Below are 25,087 nucleotides of genomic sequence, written 5' to 3' on the forward strand. Positions count from 1 at the left end.
ATTGCAGGGCTTAGGCGGCGATGCGGACGACGCGGTTGCGGTTGGGGGTGCTCTGGCGGAAGCGGCTGACCAGGCGCATGTTGGTGCGGCGCTGGCGGCGCTGGCGACGCTTCTGCTGCTGCTGCCTGCGGCGGCGCTGCTGCTGGCGGCGCTTCTGCTGCTGGCGGCGCTTCTGCTGCTGGCGACGGCGGCGCTGCTGCTGCTGGCGGCGGCGGTACTTCTGCTGCAGCCGCTGGCGCTGGCGGCGGGCGTTCACCTGGCGGCGGCGGTTGGCCTGCGAGCGGGCCACCTGGTTGTGCTGGTCCTCCTCCTCGTCGTCGTACTGGTCCTCCAGCTGGAAGCGGTGCTGGTCCACCTGCTGCTCCTGCTCCTCGTCGTCGTCCTCCTGCTCGTCGATCGGCTGGAACTGACGGCCGGTCGTGGTGGGTGTGGTGGTGGTGGGCGTGGTGGTGCTGGTCGAGGTTCCGGTCGAGGTGGTGGGTCCGGTGGGCGTGGTGGTCACCGTAGTGGTGCTGGGCACCGTGGTGGTGGTGGGTGCGGCCGTGGTCGAGCTGCTGCTGCCCTTCAGGCTGCTCAGCAGGTCGGTCAGCTGGCTGGCGCTGAGGCGACCCTGGGCGGCGGGCTCATCCCGCTGGCGGCCAAAGACCTGGAAGTTCTGCTGCGGCTTGGCTGTGGATTGTAAGGTACATGTTATTGCTATGACTGCCGGGGCGGAAAAGAGATCCCTGAGTTCACCCACCGCTGGCAAAGGCCGCCAGGCACACAACCAATAATAGTCCCTTCATCAGATGCATCTCGAGGTGGTTTCCTTGTATCCTTAGCTTGGCTGGGAGTATCTCCTGAGTATCTCTTGGATGGCTGGGCTGCTGTGACTGACTTCTTGGGTCGAGACCCGGCATATTTATATGTAACCATGGCCCTTTTCGGGTTACAAGGGGTTACAACAAAGGGACCGGCTGTGGAAAAGAGAGGAATATGCCCAGAAACTGACATGTAACTGGGGAGCGAGAGGGACAGAGTCAGTTCTTGGCCACTTAGTTGCTTGTTTTAGGCCTACGAAGAAAGGGCCCAGAAATCGCCCGGCTCTTTGGCGTTGTAAGCGCTTTGCATAATGCCATAAATAATCGCGCTCTGACCCGTAACCCCAGCCATCTCGCCATCGATCGCCGCTAATCATTTGCATACAGCTCGCGAATCGCCGGCATTTGCATATTCATATTCGACTCTGATCTCGGGCTCTGAGTACCAGTACCAAAGGGCGAAAGTGGCGGCGAGGTGTCAATGAACCACCGAAGCACTGACCCCACAGGGAGATTCTGCGGAGAAATGTATTTGCATGTGGGAGAAAGAGCCACAGTTCGCACGTTTCGTGGGGAACCAGTTGCCATATTACAAGGGCCTGTTTAAAGGGCTGAATAAATGTTTTTCGTTACTTTGAATAGGCTAAGTAAAGCGTTCTATACAGCCCCTGGTATAATATGATTGTTACCTTACCCCAGTGATCTTTAGGTATTCGAAGATTTGTTACTGATTTTTATACATTTTACATAATGCATTTCAAATATGCTACTGATGAAAAGGTTTCTAAAGATATTACTCCTCTGAACGACAGACTTTTTAAATATTTTCTTTGAAAGACCTCTCTTCCTTGAGGTTCATATGCTTATCTTAGCATACCAAACATATCCGTCCTAAAATATATGAATCCAAGAGCCCAAAGTCTCATAATATCTTAATATTTTACAATGATCTTCATATATCATATTTTATATCATCTCATATCACATCGTACCACATCATATCTCATCATATCACATCATATCACATTATATCACATCATGTCACATCATATCACATCATATCACATCATATCACATCATATCACATTATATCACATCATATCACATCATATCACATCATATCACATCATATCACATTATTTCACATAATATCTCATCATATCACATCATATCACATTATATCACATCATATCTCATCATATCACATCATATCATATCATATTTGTAATGATCCATTCTCCTTAGTTCTTGATAGTATACTTTCCATGATCTTTATAGATCTTTCATTCTCATATATCATAATACGTGATATTTTTCCTTTTTGAAACTTTAAAGAATTCGTAAAAGCTAGTTCTCATGAAAGTCCCCAGTTAGGATCCTTCCTCCCACATATGATGCGTAATAAAGGAAAAAAAAAAGATTTCGTTTTGCATACAAGGTCAGTTTATTCGGGGAGTCTCGGATCTGCTGGGGCTCGGGATCGGGATCGGGCCCATTCGGGATCTGGAAGTGGTACCACCTCTAGGCGCGGATGGGCCTGGGGATCAGGATCTCTAACCGCGACGGTTGCCGCGACGACGGCGGCGCATGAGGCGCATCAGGCGGCGGCGCTGCTGCTGGCGGTGGCGGCGCTGGCGCTGCTGCTGCTGGCGGCGGCGGCGGCTCATGTTGTTCCTGCGCTGCCGCTGGCGCTGGGCCTTGGAGCGGTTGCGGTTGCGGCGCTGCCGCTGCGAGTTGCGGCGACGGCTCTGCTGGCGCTGGCGGCGCAGGCGCTGCTGGCTGCGCTTCTCGGCCGCCCGCTGGCGGCGCAGCAGCGCCCTGATGCGCTGGTTGTGCTCCCGCTGCAGGCGCTGGATGCGGCGGCGGTTGCGCTGCTCCTGCTGGTACTGGCGCCACTGGAGCTCCGAGGGGCGGACCACCGAGGCGTCGGCGGCGGAGGACTGCTGGACGGCGCTGCTGCTGCCGCCGGCGGAGGGGGCGGCCACGTAGAAGCTCTCCTCGTCGTCCTCGTCGTTGTCGTCGTCCTCAAGGCCTCCGTCCTCGTCGTCCTCCTCCTCCTCGAAGGATCGCGGCATCTCCTCGTCGTCCTCGTCGTTGATCTCATGCTCGTTGGGGGCGAAGGCGCGAACGGTGGTGGGCGAAGAGGAGGTGGGTGTGGAGGAGCTGGTGGAGGTTCCCGACACCGAGGAGGGCGCGGTGGGCGAGTCCGTCTCCGTGGTGGTGTAGGTGGTGGGGCTGGTTGAGGTGGGCTCCGCCGTGGTGGTGCTGCTGCTGCCCTTCAGCGCGGTCAGCTTGTTGGTGATCGACGAGGTGAAGCGGGCCTCCGCAGGAAGCTCCGAGGAGCCGCCCAGGCGGAACACATTGCGGCGCTCGCCTGAGAGTTTAAGAAAAATATGTAATAATTGATAAATAAATATTGCAGGGTTCGAAAAATATATGTAAGGCTGGCAGTGCCATCGAAAAATTTGCGAAAAATCTCACTTGACTGGGGAAATAAATATCTTTAGGATATGTTTTAAGTAGCAAACGTTTTAGTTAAGTTTACTCGATAAAAACTGTATATTAATTGAAAAATTTGTACTGATGTGTGCAATTATAGAAGGCCTCAACGAATTATGTTTAAAATTTATGAAAATATTTTTCCAAACATATTATGCTTAACAAAAAGTTCAAGAAAGGAAACATACGTTAATAGGTTAAAATTAATTATGAATTTAATGTAGTTTAGTTTTCAAAAATGTCTAATAAATATTCAGTTTCATAATTCCTTAAGTATTGCTTTTTCAAATTTCCTAAAATATTTCTTAGCTTACCAAGAACACTTTATCATAAAAGTTAACAAACTTGTTCTTTAGTTTACTTAGATGTTTGGCATCACAGAATTTATAGTTAAAAAAAAGAACATATTTTTGTATCTCTAAAATTTGTTTTACACGCTTTAAAGAATAAAAAAAAACACTATATCTTGCAGAAAGTAATGATGTCAGAGACGAACACCTTTTGTCACAGCTGGCCTTTGTCTTGGCTTAAGAAAGCCGAGATCAGAAGGTTCTTTTATGACAAGGTCTATAGGGCTTGGGCCCTTTGTTTCCCGCCACTCTGAGCAGATTTTGGAGGACTCACCCAAGGTGGCGGATGGGGCCAGGAGGGCGCAAAGGGCCAGGGCCAGACTCAGTTGAAGCAGGCAATGCATTCTGCAGATGGCTTTCCTTGTCGGGATTCGATTTCGATTTCGGGTTCCTTGACTGTGGATCGAGGCTTCCTAGCTCACTTGTTGTCTCTGAGATTGTACTCACAACTGACTGACAACTGATGGTTCGAGCCTGGATTATATACCCACTTGAGGGTCCGTCCAGCTGATCGATAGCTGTCAAGTCCGCCCCTCATCCCCATCGGCCCGTGGCTCCCCCTCTCCGGCCAGCTCTATTAGCCACAGTTCGCCCGGGGTCAAAGTGAACCGGGTCGCGGGTCAGAGGCGTACGAATTTTATGCTAATTTCCCATCTCTTTCGCCAAAAACATTCCTCCATCCATCGCCGATCAGACGATGATTGATTGCCGTCAAGTCGAGACTGACCCCCGGAATCTGGCCCAAACAGAAGTTCTCTGGCTGTCAGTTCTCGGCTTCTCTCAGCTTTCCTCAGCTCACGTTTCTGCGAACGGCACTTCCTCCCCACCGAGCGGGCTAATTAGCTGGAGCCACAAGAAGTTTTGGTCTACAAGTGCAACCACCGGAATCAGAAGTGTTCATTAGCCCTAGGCCTTAAGTTTACTTCAAGAATTTTGCTTTTCCCAAATACATTTGTTAATATCTTAAATATAATTCGCATAAAGTATAGAACTTTACAGAAAATCAAACTTAAAACCATGCGTCTATTGCAGAAACTGTTTGTTGAAAAAGTAAAATATGAAAATGTAAGCAGTGAACCCAAAAACTATGATCGAAACTACGCCCGAAAAAATATCAGTATTTTGTTCGATTGGCGATTTTTCGCCAAAAACTGAGAAACCTATTTTCTGCCAAATTGAGTATCATTTTTTTGGTCGAAACAATAAAAGCAAAAGACCAAACATGGAATGTCACACCTTGCCGAGCTCGTAACAAAATTTCCAATCAATTGGCATCCACACCTTACAAATTTAATTTTTGATGCAAAAAAATTGAAAATTTGACAAAAAGGCCAGAAGAAAACCGAGGAGGAAACTCTCGAAAACTGAAACTAACGTGAGTCGGGAAATGTCAAGAGACTGGTGAAAGTAAGGCCAGAGCATCAGACATTAGTTGCCATTCTGTGGGGCACCCTTCCTGTGAATCTCTACTCCGTTTTTATTTTATAAAATATTTTTAGGGTAGAAAGGTCAAAAATAAATAGTATGTTTCGCGCTCTTCAATCGTCGATTGATTTGGAAACTCTTTCATCCGAATTTATCGAAAGACAATTGCTAACGCAGGAACCCTATAGAGCTGTGGTAAAATTTGACGCCTGACAATTCAGTTCGACATTGGAAAAAATAAAATTGGTTTACGGCACGCACTAGTCACGCAATTTTAACTTACTCGCACGATGGCATCCAAACGCAAATATTCTGAATCCAACTCGAATCCGACTGAGGGTAAGGAGAATATAAAGCGTTTGCTAGGTAATAGCGATACGGAGGACGGCGAGGATAAAGCCGCACTAGAAGGCGAGGAACCCTCAACCAGTACTCAATCTGGGCGAGACATAGAGGAACCCTATGGAGCTGGAACCTCCCCGCAACTTCCCGGAACGTCCTGGTAAGCCATCTTCAGTAAATTAGGCAACTCACTTGGGCTCACTCTTAAAACCCACTTCAGTGCCCCGATTTCTGCACCGTGGCCCACAACTTTTTATCATGGGGGTGTCGTTTTCCACTATGGCACACAGCTCTCCCATCCCATCCAACCAAAGGCCGACGTCGAGCTGATGCCACCTTCCGAAACGAATACTGTACTCAAGGTTGTGGAGCTGAAAGAATTAGTCAAGTTGATCCCACCACGGCCTCGGGATGAGTCGGAGGCTCCGGAGTGGCTTCAGCAGTGGAGCGAGATCGTTGGCAGGCAACTGCTTATCCTGATCATGACCTCGAGTGCCGAGCCCCCAACCGCGGGAAAGTCGGGGATCATAGTGGGTGCCCCGCAGAGTGCCTCGCAGGTCGCCTACCTATTCCGGCACGGGGACGTCGAGGCGAGTATGGATCGTTATATAGACAAGCACGGGGATTCGAAGGCCAAAAGCCTTCGTTCAATGTGGGAGGAGCTGTACGGCCCATATGTGCAGAAGCACCTGAACAGAAAGCTGAAACTGGCGAGCTTCCCAGTGGGTTGGAAGTACGGCCCCCCTAGGTTCCTAGGCCCACGCGGCCAGCCCTTGCGCTTGCGCTTGAGAACGGTGGTCTGCAGACTGTTCTGCACTCTGCAGATGTCCAGAGCCGTGGATCTGGAGGTGGCGGCCAGGAGCCTAAGCAACGCCGTCTACCAAAGCCGCCTAGGTGTGGTCGAGCTTCAGTACGAGGCCCCCCAGAGGGGCTGGCTTTGGGCCAACGGAACGGTGATGATTATCAACGTGCAAAGTGAGGCCACTCTGAACAAGAACCTGCGCGATGTGGTGTCCCGGGCCATGGGCATAGACGACTTCAGCCTCGATCCCCGCCAGAAGCTGCATCTAGTGCGACTCTACTCGAAGACCCGCTTCCCCTGGGAAGTGAGCCTGCGGCGTTTCAGCAGGGTCCAAGCCCCGACTTCAGGTCCAATCCTTCCCAGGACGGAGGTCGTGCACTACGTCAGCAAGAATATGCCCGGAGTGTCGGCCAGGGTCTTTAGGTCGGGAGAGTGCCACACCTTAGCCTCGACCACGGCGCAGGCGGATAAGATGATGAGGCACCTGTACATGCTGACGGCCATTTATCAAAAGTACTTTTAAAACAATGCATGGAAAGAAGGCCTACGAAGAATAAATATTCTGTGCTTAATAAGAAAAATACTTTCTTATTTCTGAGTGGGAAACTATGGTGCTTTGGTTTTTGGTAACTTTGTTGCAAAAAATGTTGGAACAATTAGAAAATTAGAACAAAATTTTAGTTTTTAGAATAGCTGTCCAAAACAGTGCGTCTTTTAGCCCTCGGACCATTTTTGACCAAGTTACAGCAAAAAAAAAGGAGGAAAAAATCGATCATTATGGTTACTTCCCAATGCGGCTTTATCCTCACTGACTCAGTGAAATTCGAGTAATTGTAGAGTAAAAGTTAAAGAAGAAGGAAGTTTTTCCGGCCCTAAAAAGAATATATATTTTATTCCAAAAAATAAGTGATGATTATTGAATGTTTTTTTTGTATTTTGTAAAATCATGTATTTTCCATCAACAGAATACCAATAAAAATTAAAGAGCACATATGTTTTCCATGGCAAATTTGATTTGTCTTGATCGGGAGGGGATTTTAACTACTTATATTTTAGATTAAAATATCTTGGTGTAGTATAAAAATGTTGTTAAATAATTTTTACAGAATCTATATTTAAAGAATTGATCTTTTTCAAAAAAATAGTTTGAATACGAGTATATTTTTTTATTGAAAGAATAGAAAAAGTATAATAAACTTTATTTTATTTCTATTTACCATTGTTTCCCCCTTAGTATTCCCCCACAAAAAACATTGAGGTTTATTTTTCATATCACATTTTATTTGTCGCATCGTTGTCGAGTGTCCCAAAGTTCGTGTCCTGATCGGGGGTGGATCTTAACTATAATACTATATAGAAAGAGGTGGCGGTACCTCAGCCGTTGCCCGGGGCTCAGCCCTGGAGGACGACCTGGCCGCGGCGCCTCTGGTTGCCACGCCTGCGGTTGCCGCCCTGGGGGCGGATGACGCGCACGTTGCGCCGGCGGTTGCCGCCCGCCCGACGGCGGCGCTGGGCGGGACGGCGGCGGCGGCGCACGTTGTTGTTGTTGATGCCCCGCCGGCGGATGTTGCGGCGGCCGTTGTTCTTGCGGCGGCGGACCACGACGCGGTTGGCGCGCTCCTCCTCGACCTCGTCGTCGGCGGAGGCGGAGGCGGACCGCTCCATCAGGGCCACGACGGCGCCGTCGGGAATGGCGTCCAGGGCGGCGCGGGGCACCAGGAGCGCCGCCTTGCCGGTCTTCTCGTCCAGCACGCTCTGGCCCTCGATCTCGATGATGCCGTCGGGCACCATGATGGCGCCAGCCTGGTCCCGCTGCACCATCATCTGCTTCTTGGCCAGCTGCTCCTGGCCCTGAACCCGCACGGGCACCTGAACCTGGTCATCGTCCTGCTCGTCGTCGATGGCCTGGTTCTTACGGTAGACCAAGCCGCTGCGGGCAAAGTTCAGGCCCAGCTGGTGCTCCAGCTCCTCGTCATCGTCCTCGCCGATGTCGTCGTGCTCCTGCTCGTGGTCGTCGTCCTGCAGATCCAGGTCCTGGTCCTGGTCCTGGTCGTCCTCCTCCTCGACGATCTCGAAGCCCTGGACCACGGCGCCGGCATTGGCGCGTCCCTTGGGAATGGTGAGGAAGAGGTAGGGGTGCTGCGACCTCTGACCCTGCACCTGAACCTGCTGGCCCCGCCCCTGCTGACCCCGCGGCAGGCGTGGCTCGGCCAGGGCCAAGGCCACCAGCAGGCACAGACCCATCACCAAGATAGCTCCCAGCTTGGACATCTTCTTGTTCTAAGACTCTTCGCTTCGCAACTGAAAGTGCACAGAGATGTGTGAGATTTACTGCCGACCGGATCCTAATTGTAAGCAAGGCCCAAACAGAACTGTACGATCTGCGGCGGCGGCATTAGGTTTTTATGCGAAAAAGTTCTGGCCAAAATGTAGAATCTAGAATCTAGAGGCCAAAGAGAGAGCCCACTCGGGCCGGCAGAAGAACACTGGGCATAATTGCGGTCGATGTCGGCATAATTTCAAGTGGCGAAATTTGTGGAAAAAAGTCTTCAGAAAAAAAAACACGTCTAAACATATAGATATGAGATGAAGAAATGGAAAAATAGAAACGAGAGTCAGTGACCCGCCGGCGGGACAAAAGAAAGAGCGCTAAATAAAACAAGAGTCGCCGAATCGAGAAGTCGAAGATCACCAAAGGCCCAAAAAAGCGCGCCGGTCATGCTAATGACAAAACAATCAGAGACACGCACAGAGCCCAGGCTCCCAAGCAGCCAGAAGACTGGAACACCAGAAGACTGGAACACCAGAAGACTGGCCAGAAAGCCGAGAAGAAGTCGAAAAGTCAAGGGCCGACGTCGATCCCAGCCGAACCTACGATGGACCTGCTCTCGGAGTCAGCGACGCATGCGAAGTGGTCGCATCCCATCCCCGGCCACCGGTCATATACCCGGTCATGTGCCAGGGTCCCGCGTGGACTCCGCTGGGCGGGGTGGTGGAGCGGGCCCACGGCCCCGCTGATTGATAGACCCCGAATTAGGGCTTTGTTCTCGTGATTAATTCGCCGGCGGAGTGGCCAAGTGCCGAGTTCCGCAGGTGAAAGACTGAAGGTTGGCTCGAGTGGCAGAAGGCGGCTGGCCGGGCATTTTTCATTTTCATTTCCAATTAAATTTTTTATAAAGAGGGAAATATTTATTGGCTTACCATACAAGAACCTCTATTTTTGGTTTAATAACCCACTCGTTTTGAGGCAGCTCTGTGTCCTAAGACCCGTTCTAAATAGGTCACTGAAGATCTTTCTTTGGGGAAAAAGACATATTTGCATACTAGCTGAACTTGCAGAAATATATATTTATGCCACCTTTTTTAAGCGGACTCCATTTTAAATAGTAATAATTAGTTCCAGGGGTTTCGAGACAAGTAAAGGGGTAAATAACTACTGTTTAATTGTTGTTCTATTGTCTAAAATTAAACATCCGTAGTTATAACATTTTTATACCTCTTCTTTTTATTTAAATAAGTAATCTTGGCGGAATGTGAATTTCTTTTGTTCCTTTTTAAGTGTTATTTTTACCCATTATGTAGAGTTTTATCACAGTAGACTTTAAAAAAACCCCGAAACTACCTTAAAAAAAAATTTATATTAGCAATTCGGCCAGCTTTACCTTGAAAAGTTGGCCAATATTTTAAATGAGTTTTGTAACTTCTAGCTTACTTTTTCTACCCATTTGTTACTACTTATGCTACTAATTCTACTACTAGTAGTAACTTCTACTACTATAACTACGATTTTAATTACTACTACTACGATTTCTACTACTACTAATACTACTACTTCTACAACTATTAAGTATTATTAAGATTATATAAAAAATTATTTTTCGCCATTCTTGGTAATACTGTTGATAGGAACCCATTATTTATTTTTCAGCAATAGTTGCAATTCCGCATTTTACATTCACTATCCTTCAACATTAATTGTTAAATATTTATAAAACAATACAAATTAATATCAATTCAATTTATTTAATAATGAAATAAAATATTTACTATTTAAAGACTACCTTTGGCGGCTCTAAGCTATCAAAAAACACTAAAAAACATATCAATCCAACATAAGGCCATCCTTATGCTTCAGCCTGATGGCTGTGAACCACTCCCTGGGCAGCAGGTGGACTACATCCCTGGCGAGGCAGAGGAGCTCGTAGCTGGCCACCGAAATGGTGGCTCCCAGAGTGCCGATCTTGAGCCACCTAATCTTCCAGCTGCTCCACTCCCGGCGGGCGAACCCCAGATTAAAAGCGAACCACTGGCTGCAGCCGAGGAAGATGAAGGCCGTCATACTTATCAGTCGGTGGGTGAGGTGCAGGGCCAGGTCGCTGATGTAGACCAGCACCAGTCCACTGACCAGGGAACCACCGATGAGCAGGAAGCCCAGGAGTCCACAGAGTCCGTGCTTGGAGTTGAAGTGCGGCTCCAGGATCCTGCTCTTGGCCAGACTCTTCGAGAAAACGCCCACCAATCCCAGCCAGAGCGCCATCATGCCCAGGGCCATGTGCAGCAGGCTGAGGCGCTCCTTGGTGGTCAGGTCACCCAGCCACCAGGAGTGGCACACCAGCAGGGCCTCGCCCACGCACCAGAAGAGACCCACCGCGGAGTACAGGGCGTGCTGGCCGCTGCGCTGGTCGTCCATTCCCCAGGACTTCCTGACCACCGCTAGCATCACCACGACCAGCAGGATGTGGGCCACCAGCTCCAGCAGGATCCTGTACAGGTCCACCTCGAAGAAGGCCACCAGAAGTGGCCAGGCGAACTCACAGATCACCACTTTCTCGGTGGTGCCGTTCCCTTCGCTCATTTCCCGTTTTTTAATTTTATCTAAGCTGCCAGATTTCAGACTTCAAAGAGACTTTTATGGCATTAACTACTAGAAACTTGAAAATTTTTTAAAAAATATTAACATTTTATTTTAAGCATATCAACAAAATATTTGACTAATTAATACGCAGCTACAAATACAAATTAATTAACTTAAATTAACTCAAAGATATTATGATTAAATACTATTCTTTTTAATTATGATTATAAATAACCAAATAAACGTTTAGTAAATTTTATTGATTAAAAGACAAAACGATTAAAAACCATTTTTATTTATATTTATTTTTAATGGCAAAATATCTTAGAGGGATAATCGGGAAATAAATATAAATTCTCGATTTGTGTCATTCCCCCTTCTCAAGTTCTTCTGGTCGAAATTCTTCGGCAAATCTTCGACGGAGATCAAAGATGTCACAGGTATTTTTAGTTTTATCAAATTCCTGTATTACCTAACCTCATAAATATTCATAGGGCCGTAAAAAACCTGTAAAACAGTAGCGGATTTCGTAAGGATGGCCAAGTTCTTGGGGAAAGCTCAATGAGTTCGGCTTTTGGTTAACTGTTTCTAACTGATCTGTATTTTTTGGAGTTTGGAAATTTAAATAATTTAGCAGGTCGCATAAATTAATTTCGTTCTCTCTCAACGTTCAACTTTTAACTCTGATGAACTGTTAGACAGAACTGGGTCAGCAAAAATCACCATTTAAGGTTGGTAGAAAATACCCCAACGGTGCGAATTTGTTTCAAAAATTCGCTAACATCGTTTTTTTCCCGCCCGAAATCAAAACGCACTTGGGTCAATTTCGAAGTCAAAATACAACATATTTTATTAGAGACATTCAAGAAGTCGCCGCAAAGTCCGCTTGGCAACAGTCGCGAAAACTGCGAAAAATTTCTAAAAAGAAAAAAAGAAACGCCAACTTAATTTCCATAAGAATGTGCCGAGGGAGAAGTTCAACGGGGTCAGGCCGAAAAACGAAATACGAAATCATATTCAAACAAGGCAACGGCACAAAGAAAGCTGCTGTCCAGTTTTGATTTTTCGGCTTTTGGCCAACCCCGGCAGATGGCTAATAAATTGTCTTGAGTCCGACTTATGGGCTGGGCCCCGATCGAGTTGAAAGTTCATTGCCCGTTGTCCGGCTCTTCTCGCGCTCCATAATGATGTGGCCAAAGCCACGGATTCGGCAGGTGCTGACCTTTGCCTGGGGGCGAATCTGTGAATTTACGACCATATATCTAGGCACACACGCCTGGATCCAAAGAATAGGCAGTCGAAGCTCTTTCTCCGGCCCTTTCTGCCCAGTTCTTTTTTCCAGTCACCATTTTTGGCCACTTGGCTGAGCGTTAACCCCGGCCTTTTGTCGCTGGAAACAATTAACCATCGGCACAGTGCTGGAATAATGTTGTCAACCGGCCGCGCTGAAGTGCTCGCATGTCGGCCCAAAAGTGTCCGCTCTTCGCGGGATGATTATGCAAATTTCCACCTCTTGGCCCCAGGGCGCAGAGTGTGTTGGCAGCCCGGGCCTGGCATTCCCATCTCATCGCATCTCATCATCGATCTGGAATGGATCGTTATCGCCGGTGCCCGATCCGCTTGACTTGCTAAACGTTGCCCGGGGTCTTCGAGCTGGAAGAATAACTTTTGGGCATGTTTTGTTTGCCCTGGCCAAGAGTCGAGTTCGCCTGGGAGAGATTTATAAAAGGGCTTTCAACGGCACTGCCGCGGCATTCTAAACATGAATGTGATTCCTTGGAGTCTGATTTTTCCGTATTTTAGCAATTTTTAAACTAAATATTAAATATTTAACAACTAATGCTGCCTGAAAAGTATGAGAATGATTTACTATTCCTTTAGCTTTAAAAAGTTCATTTAAATAAAATGACTAACTAGACAGATGCTGAATAATGGGTAAAAAAATTAACTACTAAACAAAAAAACTATTATAAAATCTTTTGTAATTTGTCAGCCTGTGTTTAAATAATATTTTAATTATATTTCTTCCCGTTGAAATATAAATAAACATTCGGAAACTTTTTCATTGCAGAAAAATTTTGTATAACAATAATATATAAAATAATTATTAAAAAATGAAAGAAAATTACCAAAGCTTCAAAACTGATTAAATATTTTAAATTTATTCGACTTTAAACGCTCAAAACCGAACTATCTTAGGTCTTACCACAGCACACTTATAAATTGTTATCTTCAATATAAGCTTAAAGTTCAGGAACCTTTATCTTGAAAGCGAAAAGCTTACTGATCCTTTTCTATTAATATAATGTCTATAATTTTCTAAAAAATTTAAAAGTTAGAAAAACTAAGCTCGAAGCTCACAGATCTGTAATAATTTTAAAGGACTCCTAAAAAACTGCCTTGAACTTTCGAAACTTCTTAACGTGCACAAAAAAGCTAATTGCTATGGAACCGCTGCGCAGAGTTGCTTTTAATCGGTCAAAAGCAACTCTGCCTCAGCTTGGGCAACTGTACCTACGCCGAATACCGTTAATCGGTCAAGCAATTTGCATATCGATAGCGCATTAATCAGGCAATTGGCAGTTCTTTCTGCCTAACCCCAGCTTCGAATTTCTTTTGTCTCTGGGCGAATATTAATTATGGAAAGGCCAGCGCAAAAGAAGCGTTAGAAGATGGCAGATAAACATATTTAAATCGGTCAAAGCGCACGGGCCTCATTAATAAGCCATCGTTTGCGGCTCTCGAGATCAGGTTTCGGGTCTTTCGCGGGTCAATGCTCTCGCAAATCTGGCATACGAAAACTTGAACTTTCAACTGGTCGAAAGAACCGATAAAAAAAAATAGTTTCAGCTATGCTAATAGTTTTCTCTCTTTCTCGTCGGCTTTTCAACTTTTTGGTCAGGCATTAACACACGCAAAAAAAAAGGTAAAAAAATTTATTTCTTTGTGGTTTTCACGGGGATTGAAAATCGTTTGGTTTTGGTTTTGTTTGTCATTATTTTTTTGTTATCATCATTATTTCGTTTGGGTTAGATTTTTGGGGAGGGTTTTTTGTTTTACAAAATTATTGCGGCGGGACCGGCTCCGTGGGCTGTGGTCCGTCGGGGCGGTACTCCTCCATCTGGATCTCCTCCTTCTGGGTCTCCTCCTTCTGGATCTCCTCCTTCTGGGTCTCTTCATTCTTTTCCACTTCCTCCTGCTTTACCTCCTCCTTTTGAGCCTCCTCCTGGGCAACAACTGGCGCCTCGGGGTTCTCCAGGGACCTACCGGTCTTCCTCAGGGCGAACCGCCTGTTCTGGGTGACCAGATCGAAGTAGGGATGGAAATCGCCGTAGGACACATAGCGGGCGTCTCCGAAGGCGGGCTGCACATGTCGCGAGAGACCGGGCTCATCGTCGTCGCCGACCAGGATGAACTCCTGCTGCTCGGGAGCGCTGGCCGCCATCTGCGGCGCCACCGCCTCCGGGGCCATCATCTCCTGGTCGTGCTTGACCTCGGTGGCCTCCATGGGCTTCTCCTCCATGGCGGGGGCCTTCTCCACAATGGTTCCAGGACGGATGCGAGTGGGCAGCAGTCCTGTGGCTCCGCCGGCCTTCACGGGCTTGGCGGCAATCAGAACGGGCTGGGCGGAGATGGGCTTAATGGAGGCTCCGGATCCCAAGGAGGATGGGGATGCAGAAGAGGCAGCTCCGGTTCTGGAGGGCGGGATCTGGGGGGGCTGGAAGATGTCCATCAGGGAGGCGTCGGCCAGGAGCGGCACAGCCGAGGCGGTCAGCTGGGGACGCTGCTTCTTCTTCTGGCCACCGGAGGTGCTCCTCACCGGGCTAATGGCGCTCTGAGGGATGTTCAGGATCAGGGGCTGGGCCTGGATGCCCTCGGCCAGGGAGACCACCGACTGCTGGTCCGGCGGCGAGAGACCCAGCTGGCTCCAGGGAATGGTGATGTACTGGGTGGGACGACCCTGGCGCCTCACCGGCACCGTCAGCGGGGGCTGGGGGAAGCCTCCGCTGACCGGGACGCGCTGCTTCTTGGTCTGCCCCTGGACATAGGCGTAGGGATAGGCGGAGTTCAGGTTGAGCAGCTCGGGGGCCAGGTAAACGGTCTGACCATTGCGGTTCACCAGCAGAGTCGTCTGCTGGGGACGACGGGTCTTCGAGCCGGAGGCGGAGGAGATGGGGGTCCTCCTCAGTGTGGTGGCCAGCTCTCCTGGCGTCTGGCCCCTGGTGAACTGGCGGATCTGGCTGATGATGCTCTGCTGGCCGCGCTGGATGAAGTTGGGCTGGTTCTGGCTGCGCCTCGTCGAGGTGCTGGTGCCGAAGACGGGCTCGGGCTGGAAGTCCTGCTCCTGGCTGTCGTCCTCCTGCGCCTGGTCCTCCTGCTCCTCCTCGTCGTCGTTCTCGGCCTCCTCATCCTCCAGCTCCTCCTCGTCCTGCGACTCCTCCACCACCGGCTGCACCGGCTTCTTCTGCGCCTTGGTCTTCTTGTTCGTCGCGTTCAGGGGTTGGCGGCGCTTCTGGCTGACCACTTGCTGCTCCTCCTCCTCCAGCTGCTGCTGCTGCTGGAACTTCCTGCGCTGCTTCTGGCTCTGCACCTGGGTCTGCTTGCGCTTGGGCTTCTGCTGGGGCCGCAGCTCCAGGGAGTCATCGTCCTCGAACTGCTCCAGGCTCTGATCGTCCTCGTCGTCGTCGAACTCGTCATCGAACCGGTTGCCCTGGTAGTAGTCATCCTCGTAGTAGTCATCCTCGAACGAGTCCAGACGGTTGTTGAACCTGTTGGGGCGCTGCTGGCGACGTCGGTTGTTCATGTTGCCGTTCCGGTTGCCATTGCGGTTGCCATTGCGCTGGGGACGCTGCTGCACCCGGACGACAATATCGGGTCGCTGGGTGCTGGTCGAGGTGGTGGTGCTGCTGCTGGTGCTGGACTCGCGCACCGGGGTCTCCACCAGGCCGGGCAGCTGCAGGCGATCGTTGAACCAGCCGGACACGGAGCCGGCCAGCGAGGAGAAGGAGGAGCCCAGCTGCTGGGCGGGATTCATGCCGAAGAGCCAGGTGCCCGGCGAGGCGGGCGTGCTCGCCGCGGAGCCGGCTGTCGCCTGGGCCTGCTTGCCCTGGATCTCCTCCAGGCTGGCCTGGCGCGGCTTGAAGGCGATCAGCGGGTGGATGATGAAGTCGGCCACCGTGTGCGGCTGGGGGGCGGCCTTCTCCTGGACCTCCACAGCGGCCACCGGAGCCACCGGAGCCTCCTGCACCTGGGGCGGCTTCTCCGTGGGCGTTTTGGCTGCCATGGGCGCCACATCCTCTGCTCCACCAGCCGAGCACACAAATCACAGTCAAAAAAAAATGGAAAACAAGGCATTTCAATCACAAACAAACAGAACACACGACACATGAAAAAAAAGAGAAACACAGGCAGAGATTAATGGGGGTTCTGGAGGGAGATGCTGGGGGGGGGGGGGGGGTTCAGGGGAAAGTCAGGGGATCCATGGTCCTACCAATCAGCGCCATGTCGGCGATGGGCGACTCCGTCGACTGCTCCACCTGCGGAGCCTCGGTCACGCCGGACACGGAAGCCATCTGGCTGAAGGCCATCAGCAGGCACAGGCCCACCACCACGAACTTGGTCATGGTCAGGTCTCGGGATTGTCTATCACGCACGCACTGGGGGATCGTATTGTAGGTGTCTTGCTATCTCAAGCCCTCGATTTCAGGGGGTCCACAGACAGAGGTTTCTTTTGCCGAACTGTTGGGGGAGCGACGCGACCCGAGCTTTTTATGTGCCGTCTACAAACGGTTTTGGCCAAAAGCCCGTCTTGGCCAAGCAAGAGCGGCCTAGCCGGAGAGCCAAAGCTCTCTCTTCCCGCGCACCGGGCCCCATGGCCGGGCTGTAAATCAATTTGCGGTTTCTTGGCCGCCGGTCAAAGTCGATCGGGTCACAGGTCGCCCTGCCAAACGGTCTCGCCGGGCCTCGCATAGTTGGGGCTCTGCATAACTAGTTCGGGCTTGGAGCCATAAATATGGCGGGTCAAATGGCCCCACCTATGGGCTGGAATGCTCTTTGGCTCTCTTGTCAGCTCTTCCAGATTGGAACGGCCTATTATATAGTTTAGGTCTTAAAGCTATTCGAAAATCTAAGGTTTAAATATATTCCTAAGCTTTTGATGTTTTTATGATTTCAAAATTAGAATACTTTTATTTTTAATAAATTGAGACATAACTACATAATTTCATGTTTACTTCAAAAGGAATTTAATAAGTCTTATGTTAGATTTTAATTTAAATAATGTCTCAGCTAATTCTAAAAATTTGTAAGCAAAACTGTTTAAAAATGTTGATGTATTCAAGTTCTACTCTTCTTTAAAAAGTCTTGCTTATTTGTAAACTAGTTTAAAAATTGTTTTAAAGTGTAGTGTAATTTTAAGAATTTTATTTTATTTTTAAACCTGATCAACAGATAAAAAATGTTTATATACAAAATACCATATCAACAACAAGCTATAATTTTAAAAAACCCTAATAAATATTGTAATCATTATGGAATAATATGGAGTTGAATTAAAAGGATATTTTAGTCAACATTTTGAAAAATCAATGGAAGGTAGTAGTTTTTTTATTAGTTATATGTTTGTTTTATATTTTTGTTGGTATATAAAAAGAATGACTGCTTGTAAAGGAAATAAAGCATGTTATATAAACAAGAAGTTACTTAAATCCAGAAAAAAGGATTAGCTTGATTGACAAATTGCCTAAATATTTCCATTTTTAGCCCACACATAAATAATTAATGAAGGTTATTTTTGAATATTGGCCGAAATCCCCCGAATTAACTGGTAATTTCCGCCCGGCGATTTCTTTTCAGCGAATGTGGATCATTGTGCCAATTCCGGGAAGCTTCCTTAGCCATGGTCCAAAAATAGAACTTTCCCTACTGCAGTAACTTTCCAAATATGTTGACCCCGCCAGTGATTAGGTGAAATGAGATGACCCCGACTCGGGGTCAACTTTCTTCTCAGGCTCGTACTCAAAAAACCGACAGCAAAAAAATGAAAAATTTGCTAATGAGTATTTATGATTTTTTTATGCATTCCCATTAGCATCAAATAACTTGGCTCGGATCTCTTTTGCTCGTCCAGGCCTCAAAGCTAATGAATACATTGCGCTCCTCTCCGCATAATTTGGTTATTAAAACATTTGTTTATGTCGCCCATAATGGGTCGCAAATATGTTTTCCTTTTTTTCCCAGGCCGCCCTCGTCGTTACAAAGAACGGCCCACGGTAGCTGTGGAAAATTTGAATAATTGCCGCGGCAATAACATAAATTAGATAAACCATCGGCGAGTCCGGCAAAAAATGGGCCACGAAAAAATACAGAACGCAAATTAATCATACCACCCGTGGTCAGTGGCCCGAATTCGGAGTTCGATCGGGCTGAGAAAATCGATGGCTTTCCGATGCCACTCGTTGTTCAAGGAATCTAATTAATATTCCGGCCAGGGGATCGGTATCGGTAATGATGCCATTTCGGCTAAACCGCCCCATAAAAGTCACTTCTGCTTTGCGAAAGTTTGGCTGCCCGCTAAAATTTGTAAGGTGCGTCACATGAATGTAGGGTTTTCTAAGGAGCACAAATTGAATTGAAATTTTTATTCGTTTTTTTGTAATATAAATTTTTCTTCAATGGTGATCAATATCAAGAATTTTAAATTCCCTGAATACAACATTTTTAATTTAAAGTGTTTCTGTAGATTTTGTAATATAATAATACACATCAAAATAAATGTTGTATTTTGAGTTATTTATAAGTTAAAGTAAAAAGATTATTATTAAAAAAGTAATGTTTTGTATCCAGCTATTAAATAATACTGTTTTGTATCTACATAAAAGGTGATGTAACGATGGTCTTTCAGGGATAATCGACATACCATTAAAGTATATTGTTAAATTGTCAAGATTATATATATAGTTAACATTTATAAAACCAGTTTTATGTCAGTTGTTATTACTGGCCGACAATTTTACTATTCAAACTTATATTTAAAAATGTCTTTGATAGTTACTAATTTTTATGCCAGAAAATACTGAATTTCTAATTGTTTTTGTAGCTTCATAAAGTGCAAATCATTTATTTAACCATTTTAATTGTACTTATGTATATATTTATATAAGCTGTGGGAAAAGTGGCAAGTTCTGCAATATCTCGCCTTTTTTTCAAAAAAACTATTATTTTTTAAAAGATTTAAGAAATATTTAAACGGATAAACAGATTATTGAAAAATCAATACAATTGTATTTGTTACATTTTTCGTTTTGTTGTATACCTGGTAAATTTGATTTGATAGTTTTGTTTGTTAATTTTTTAAATTTTATTTTATATTTCTATTTATTTGATGACATTACTGAAGGTGAATTTGTTTTTGAAATATACCAGTAATATTTGTGCTTGAAATTTATTTATGAAAATTATAAAATTAATTCTTTATTGAGTTTTTCGTTTTATTTTATATCTCTACTTATTTAATAAGAAGAATTTAAATTTACAGTATTATTTGTTAAGTTTTTAAGATTTATTTTATATTCCCATTTATTTAATGACATTACTGAAGGTGAATTTGATTTTAAAATATACCGATTAATGTTTGTGCTTGAAATTTTTATTTATATACATTCATAAAATGCATTCTTTATCGATTTTAAAGGCGATTAAAGTGTAAAACAAATCTCAATAAGAACTTTATAAAAACCACTTAAAAAAATCTTAAAAATAATTTGTCAGCACTTGACTTGACTGCTTAACGCTATACTCATGGACCCGCTGCGGCCCCATAATCTCTTGTATTCCAATTGACTTTAAACAAAGCCCCGCAAACAAAGGATTATTGATTTAAATTGGCAAACAATGGGGGAACTAAAATAGTTAGCAAACGGCCATAAATCGCATAAAATCATAATTCGTCTTGCCATTATTTCGCCCGGCTCGCAGCTCGCACTTCGATGGGCTAACGATTTAATCTCTGGCACTAAGTGGGACCCACTTTCAATGGGCAGAACGGCGGAGAAAAGAATAAATTTCGCACAGTGGACTCGATCCATTTGATTGATTTAAATGCCCGTTGTTCGATCCGAAAGGGGAACACATGCTGGTCCCGGCCCCCATATGCATGTGGCCCAAATAAGCCTCGAACTCTGACACTCGGTGGGGGGAGGGGGAGGGGGGTGGAAGCACAGTGGGACCTCGCCCACTTCGGACAGTGACAAATGGAAGCGGCCTGACTTATTGAAAATCTCACTTTTGACCTCAAAATTGGCTCAAGAATCGGCCAGACGCCTCGTTCTCCGCCCGTCTCCATGTGTTCTTGGACTTCTTGTACTTTTTGTATTTTTCCGTATTTTTTTCGAGACGACCCAAAATGCAAATTTCTCGATTTTGGTAAGAGGCAACTGCAACTGGAAATGGCGATGGTGATGGTGATGGTGATGAACCTACCAGAAGTCAACGTTCTGGCATCTCTGGGATGGCACGGTCTTGGGTTCTCGCTGGTCGGTTTTCTCTTACTGGTTTCTGTGCATAAATCAGTGGCGGGGCATTTGCATAGTTTAATAATTTGCCAATCGTCCCAATCCAAATCCCCTCCAATTTCGCCACATTTTACCTTGTTCTGCTGGCCGGCCAGCTAATTTCTTTTGTTTTTCAGGTGATTTTTATGTGTCTCCGCTGCTTCGCCCGCTTTCTTGCTGCTTCTCCTCGGCCAGGTGAACGCTCCTCCCCTGTATAAAATGTCTTTGCCGGGCACTTGCTAGACCATTTAATAGAGGCCCTCGTCCAGCGACAGACCCGAGTCCAAGTCCAAGTCCAAGTTCACTTCCAGCTCATTCAGTCCTCAGTTTCCCGATCCCATCAGCATGGCAATTAAGTTGGTAGCCCTTTTGGCCATCGGCCTGGCCATCTTGGCCGTGTGCGAAGGTGAGTTTGCGATACGATCTTTAATGATCTCTGTTCTTTCTGCTCAATCCCATCATTATCAAATATTTGCTCGGGGGCTGTAATTATCTATTATTAATTAAGCAAAGGTTTGGTTGGTTGTTTAGTAAAAAATATTTTCTTTTTGCATTTATCTAATAACCACAACATACCATCTTGTCAGTAAACCTTTTGAAAAACAAAAACTATTTTTGGGTTCTTAAAATGTTTGCCTAAATTATTTTGGATTTTATTTTAATTTAGTTTGTCGGAAAATGAAAATCCAAAATATAATTTGTATAAATTAATTTTATTACGAGCTGATATATAATGAATTATTGTTTGAAGTGAGATAAAATCAATATATAAAATTATTTGAAAGGTTAAAAAATTAAATAAAAGCTAAGTTTGCCATATATCTTATAAGACCTTCTTCCCAATCCCCTCTAATTTTTCCCTTCGATCCCCACAGCCCGCCATGTGAGCGGCCATCGCCGGCAGCACTATGAGCAGCGGGCCCTCATAGCCAAGCCCCACAGTGGTCCCCAGGGACGCGTCTTCCCCGGAGCGGTGGCCATCAAGAAGCTGGTGCTGCTGAAGTTCAAGAAGATCGTGCCCATCTCCCTGATCCTGCTGAAGTCGAGCAACGAGAACGAGGCCGAGCTGGTGCCCGTCTACCCCACCGACCAGATACCCGAGAACGTCCAGTTCATCCCCACGCCCAACGGCATCTCGGGCCACAAGGACGTGCAGGCCATCGCCATTCCCGCCGAGCTGCACGACCAGCTGCAGATCAACGGCCTGTCCAACCTGGAGAACATCGAGGCCCTGCTCCAGAGCAGCTCCATCTCGGCCGCCGACAACGAGGGCGAGACGCCAGTGGGCAACAGCATCGCCGTGGCCCAGCCCGAGGATGTGGTGCTGGAGCAGCCCGAGAACGATGAGGATCAGCTGCTGGAGGGTGTGTCCGCCGCCCCAGTCGCCGCCGTCCCCGCCGTCGTCGCTCCCGGAGCGCCCGCCCTGCGCCGCCTGTCCGCCGACGAGCTGCTCCGCTCCGGCGTCCGCAACTCCGCCCAGCAGCAGCAGACCAGCGTGGAGGAGATCCCCCTGCTCCTGTACTCCGCCAACGAGGGCGCCTCCTCCGCCGCGGTGGGCAGCTCGGGACGCCGCTTCGTGGCCGCCGCCCCCGCGCTGCGTCGTCGCCAGCAGTTCTACAACTAGGACTCCCTAGTCTAAGCCTAAACTTAAACCTAAACTTAACTTAACTTATTCACTTTCCACACTCCACCTCTCGATGGCTGTCACACGGGCTTCACTGTACCTACCACTACCACTGGCTATTCCTTATTTTTTTTTTAGACTGAACTGAATATAAATTAACGTTATGAGCGAAATGACAAAAGGGGCGACTTGTGCTTCCGGGTGGCAAAGGGTCTCCAGTGGGTCTCCGGGAAGAAGGGCTACACTGGGAGAAAGGGGAAAGAAAGGATTTTTAATTGAAAAATAATAAGCTGCGCAATTAACTCTTTAAGATATTTTAAAAATTTTGGTAATTTGATGCTTTTGCCTTTCAAATATGTTTATCATACAACTAAAAGCCTTTAAGAATAAAAAAAAAAACTTAAAAATAATTACATTTTCTTAGACTGTGTAGGAATAACTTAATAAATTCTACAAAATTTTAATATTTTTTTAAAATTTTATTTTTGATTTACAAATTTTTAAAGTATAATTTGTATTATTGGATTATGCAAATTTAACATTATAAAATGGCATTTCCTTTCTCTCTTTAAGACTCTTTATAAAATTATCTAGAAAGAATTGATTCTAAATTTTAACAATTTGATCATAATACGATTTCCTTTCTCTGTTCAAATCAAATAGGAACCTTTAATAAAGTGCTGAATATTTTATTTTTTTCCAGTGTCGTCGAGTGGGCGGAAGGTCCTTGTTTGGGGCGCTGCTTATCAGGCGACTGCAGTTATCAGGCCTTTGTGCTCGGGCTTTGTGCCGCTGACGTGACATGTCCTGTCTGTGCCCCATCCCCAGCCTCGGCTTCAGTCTCAGTTTCAGTTTCGGTGTCCCGAACCCAGACCAAATCGCAATGCCACAGAGTCCTCGTGTGGCAGCCTGCCAGCAAATTTGAGCCAACAAACAAAGCAGCCACAAAACACATGGCACAAATTTTGCTTAGGCGCAAAAGTCAACGGCACAAGAGGCCCGAAGAAAGGCAGCCGCACAACAAAAGCGGCAGAAAGATGGGACACGTTAACCTGCCACTTTCGAGCTATAACCACGAATGCAGGATGTCCTTAGGATATAATAAACCATTTTTGGAGGCAAGAAAGAGACCAAGAAAGTGCATTTATAAGATATAAATCAATCAATCGAATATCAATAAAATTGTATAGGAACAATTGCTCCGTCAACAAAAAATAATAATTAATTAAAGACTCGAACAATTATAGTTCATATTTTAAAATTTTAGTTTTATATTTTATTTAGATATTAATCTTATAATCAAGCCATAGGAAAAAATATACAATTCCCACCACTTTTGGAATTTGTTTTCCTCTTTTTAATGGGTACTTTTTGAAGAAACCTTCAAGGGGACTCGTTTCCTATAAAGGGTATGTAAACTTTACTTCTTTGCCAGTGCAGCTACCTATATAGCCGCTCCCCTCCCTTCGGCCCTGTCGTGTGTCTTATTTGCCGCATTTTTGACAGGATTCCCCCAAGCAACACAGCCCCCTCCCAACGGAGATTATGCAAGCGTTTTCCGAATTAGCCAGGCGGAGAACAAACAAAACAAAGGGACGAGCCCCATGGGACGGCCATACGGTAAAAATATTGCCACACTCAAAAGCCTTCCGTTTTAAACTTTAAAAGTGCACTCGACTGTTTTTCATTAAGGGAATCCATGGCTTCCTTGAAATTAAAAATAGTAATTACACTCAAAAAAGAGGACATTCCAGATGGTTTAAACCCATCAATCTGAACACTAAAAGTTGCCATTTAATTCTGGTTAGTTTCACCGCATACTTTTGGGGTTTCTTAAATAAGTCCTAAATTCTATTTATTTTTACGAACAATATTTTATCCGCTATTCGTAGAGTTGAAGGATTCGTCGAAGAGTATGTAACAAGTACAAGAAAGCGTTTTGTAGCGATTTTTCAGTAAAATCTGCATTTCAAGAAACCATTACACATCCACATAAAAAATCCGAAATTTATAAAATTATTCTCCAACCCCTCATGATTTTATTAAATCCAGATTTCGGTAAAAAAATACCTTGTTTTTAAATTGTTTTAAGGCGTAGCTCAAGGCGTACAGCGAAAAGAGCGACTGCTTTGAGCAGCTGGCTTGCAATGCTAACGATCCCAATCACTTTTAGGAAAATTTATTTTTTGAAAATTTTTTCATTTTTTTACAAGGGGTAGGATCGAAATTTTTTGGAATACAGTTTTTGCTTAAAAATACTCCTTTTTTAGTAGTTTTTTGCAAAAGGAGTTGGAGGAGCTGGCTTGCGCCAGCAGCTCAAAACAGAAATTTTTAACCAAAAACTGAATTCCAAAAAATTTCAATCCTACCCCTTGTAAAAAATGAAAAAATTTTTCAAAAAATAAATTTTCCTAAAAGTGATTGGGATCGTTAGCATTGCAGGCCAGCTGCTCAAAACAGTCGCTCTTTTCGCTGTACGCCTTGATTTAAGGAAACTACGAGCAAAAAACTACTAAAAAAGGAGTATTTTTGACCAAAAACTGAATTCCAAAAAATTTCGATCCTACCCCTTGTAAAAAATTAAAAAATTTTTCAAAAAATAAATTTTCCTAAAAGTGATTGGGATCGTTAGCATTGCAAGCCAGCTGCTCAAAACAGTCGCTCTTTTCGCTGTACGCCTTGATTTGGGGAAACTACGAGCAAAAAACTACTAAAAAAGGAGTATTTTTGACCAAAAACTGAATTCCAAAAAATTTCGATCCTACCCCTTGTAAAAAATGAAAAAAAATTTTCAAAAAATAAATTTTCCTAAAAGTGATTGGGATCGTTAGCATTGCAG

General features: G+C 45.9%; 7 protein-coding genes across 7 annotated transcripts; 2 read left to right on the plus strand and 5 right to left on the minus strand.

The window, feature by feature from the left end:
* Positions 1-10: 10 nt before the first annotated feature.
* On the minus strand, positions 11-797 carry LOC108025677 (matrix metalloproteinase-2). Its single transcript, XM_017096214.2, has 2 exons — positions 740-797; positions 11-669 (listed from the first exon to the last, which is right to left on the minus strand). The coding sequence occupies exons 1-2, from the start codon at positions 792-794 to the stop codon at positions 11-13; spliced, it is 714 nt and encodes a 237-aa protein (XP_016951703.1). The 5' UTR covers positions 795-797.
* Positions 798-2,353: 1,556 nt separating this feature from the next.
* LOC108025671 (uncharacterized) lies at positions 2,354-4,083 on the minus strand. The gene is made up of 2 exons (XM_017096209.2): positions 3,924-4,083; positions 2,354-3,174 (listed from the first exon to the last, which is right to left on the minus strand). The coding sequence occupies exons 1-2, from the start codon at positions 3,991-3,993 to the stop codon at positions 2,354-2,356; spliced, it is 891 nt and encodes a 296-aa protein (XP_016951698.1). The 5' UTR covers positions 3,994-4,083.
* A 1,179-nt stretch (positions 4,084-5,262) lies between these two features.
* Positions 5,263-6,816, plus strand: LOC108025581 (uncharacterized). The gene is made up of 2 exons (XM_017096110.3): positions 5,263-5,576; positions 5,637-6,816. Exons 1-2 carry the CDS (start codon positions 5,365-5,367, stop codon positions 6,739-6,741), a joined length of 1,317 nt encoding a protein of 438 aa, XP_016951599.2. The 5' UTR covers positions 5,263-5,364; the 3' UTR covers positions 6,742-6,816.
* A 794-nt stretch (positions 6,817-7,610) lies between these two features.
* LOC108025652 (uncharacterized) lies at positions 7,611-8,489 on the minus strand. The gene has a single exon (XM_017096191.3). It carries the CDS (start codon positions 8,487-8,489, stop codon positions 7,611-7,613), a length of 879 nt encoding a protein of 292 aa, XP_016951680.1.
* A 1,732-nt stretch (positions 8,490-10,221) lies between these two features.
* LOC108025680 (uncharacterized) lies at positions 10,222-11,125 on the minus strand. The gene has a single exon (XM_017096216.3). It carries the CDS (start codon positions 11,071-11,073, stop codon positions 10,321-10,323), a length of 753 nt encoding a protein of 250 aa, XP_016951705.1. The 5' UTR covers positions 11,074-11,125; the 3' UTR covers positions 10,222-10,320.
* Positions 11,126-14,107: 2,982 nt separating this feature from the next.
* On the minus strand, positions 14,108-16,697 carry LOC108025952 (bromodomain-containing protein DDB_G0280777). Its single transcript, XM_017096650.3, has 2 exons — positions 16,565-16,697; positions 14,108-16,371 (listed from the first exon to the last, which is right to left on the minus strand). The coding sequence occupies exons 1-2, from the start codon at positions 16,695-16,697 to the stop codon at positions 14,138-14,140; spliced, it is 2,367 nt and encodes a 788-aa protein (XP_016952139.1). The 3' UTR covers positions 14,108-14,137.
* Positions 16,698-20,890: 4,193 nt separating this feature from the next.
* On the plus strand, positions 20,891-22,248 carry LOC108025657 (uncharacterized). The gene is made up of 2 exons (XM_017096195.3): positions 20,891-21,030; positions 21,500-22,248. The coding sequence occupies exons 1-2, from the start codon at positions 20,970-20,972 to the stop codon at positions 22,246-22,248; spliced, it is 810 nt and encodes a 269-aa protein (XP_016951684.1). The 5' UTR covers positions 20,891-20,969.
* The last annotated feature ends 2,839 nt before the right edge of the window (positions 22,249-25,087 follow it).

Source organism: Drosophila biarmipes, chromosome X (assembly GCF_025231255.1).
Source record: "Drosophila biarmipes strain raj3 chromosome X, RU_DBia_V1.1, whole genome shotgun sequence".
Lineage (NCBI taxonomy): Eukaryota > Metazoa > Arthropoda > Insecta > Diptera > Drosophilidae > Drosophila > Drosophila biarmipes.

Bases quoted from the DNA above. Each gene is read 5' to 3' on its own strand.
- LOC108025677 (XM_017096214.2), bottom strand. From the start codon at position 794: ATGCATCTGATGAAGGGACTATTATTGGTTGTGTGCCTGGCGGCCTTT. The intron at 670-739 runs GTGGGTGAACTC...TACAATCCACAG, and splicing joins CCTGGCGGCCTTTGCCAGCG to CCAAGCCGCAGCAGAACTTC.
- LOC108025671 (XM_017096209.2), bottom strand. From the start codon at position 3,993: ATGCATTGCCTGCTTCAACTGAGTCTGGCCCTGGCCCTTTGCGCCCTC. The intron at 3,175-3,923 runs GTGAGTCCTCCA...TTAAACTCTCAG, and splicing joins GGCCCCATCCGCCACCTTGG to GCGAGCGCCGCAATGTGTTC.
- LOC108025581 (XM_017096110.3), top strand. From the start codon at position 5,365: ATGGCATCCAAACGCAAATATTCTGAATCCAACTCGAATCCGACTGAG. The intron at 5,577-5,636 runs GTAAGCCATCTT...AACCCACTTCAG, and splicing joins CAACTTCCCGGAACGTCCTG to TGCCCCGATTTCTGCACCGT.
- LOC108025652 (XM_017096191.3), bottom strand. From the start codon at position 8,489: ATGTCCAAGCTGGGAGCTATCTTGGTGATGGGTCTGTGCCTGCTGGTG.
- LOC108025680 (XM_017096216.3), bottom strand. From the start codon at position 11,073: ATGAGCGAAGGGAACGGCACCACCGAGAAAGTGGTGATCTGTGAGTTC.
- LOC108025952 (XM_017096650.3), bottom strand. From the start codon at position 16,697: ATGACCAAGTTCGTGGTGGTGGGCCTGTGCCTGCTGATGGCCTTCAGC. The intron at 16,372-16,564 runs GTAGGACCATGG...CTGGTGGAGCAG, and splicing joins CGCCGACATGGCGCTGATTG to AGGATGTGGCGCCCATGGCA.
- LOC108025657 (XM_017096195.3), top strand. From the start codon at position 20,970: ATGGCAATTAAGTTGGTAGCCCTTTTGGCCATCGGCCTGGCCATCTTG. The intron at 21,031-21,499 runs GTGAGTTTGCGA...CGATCCCCACAG, and splicing joins CATCTTGGCCGTGTGCGAAG to CCCGCCATGTGAGCGGCCAT.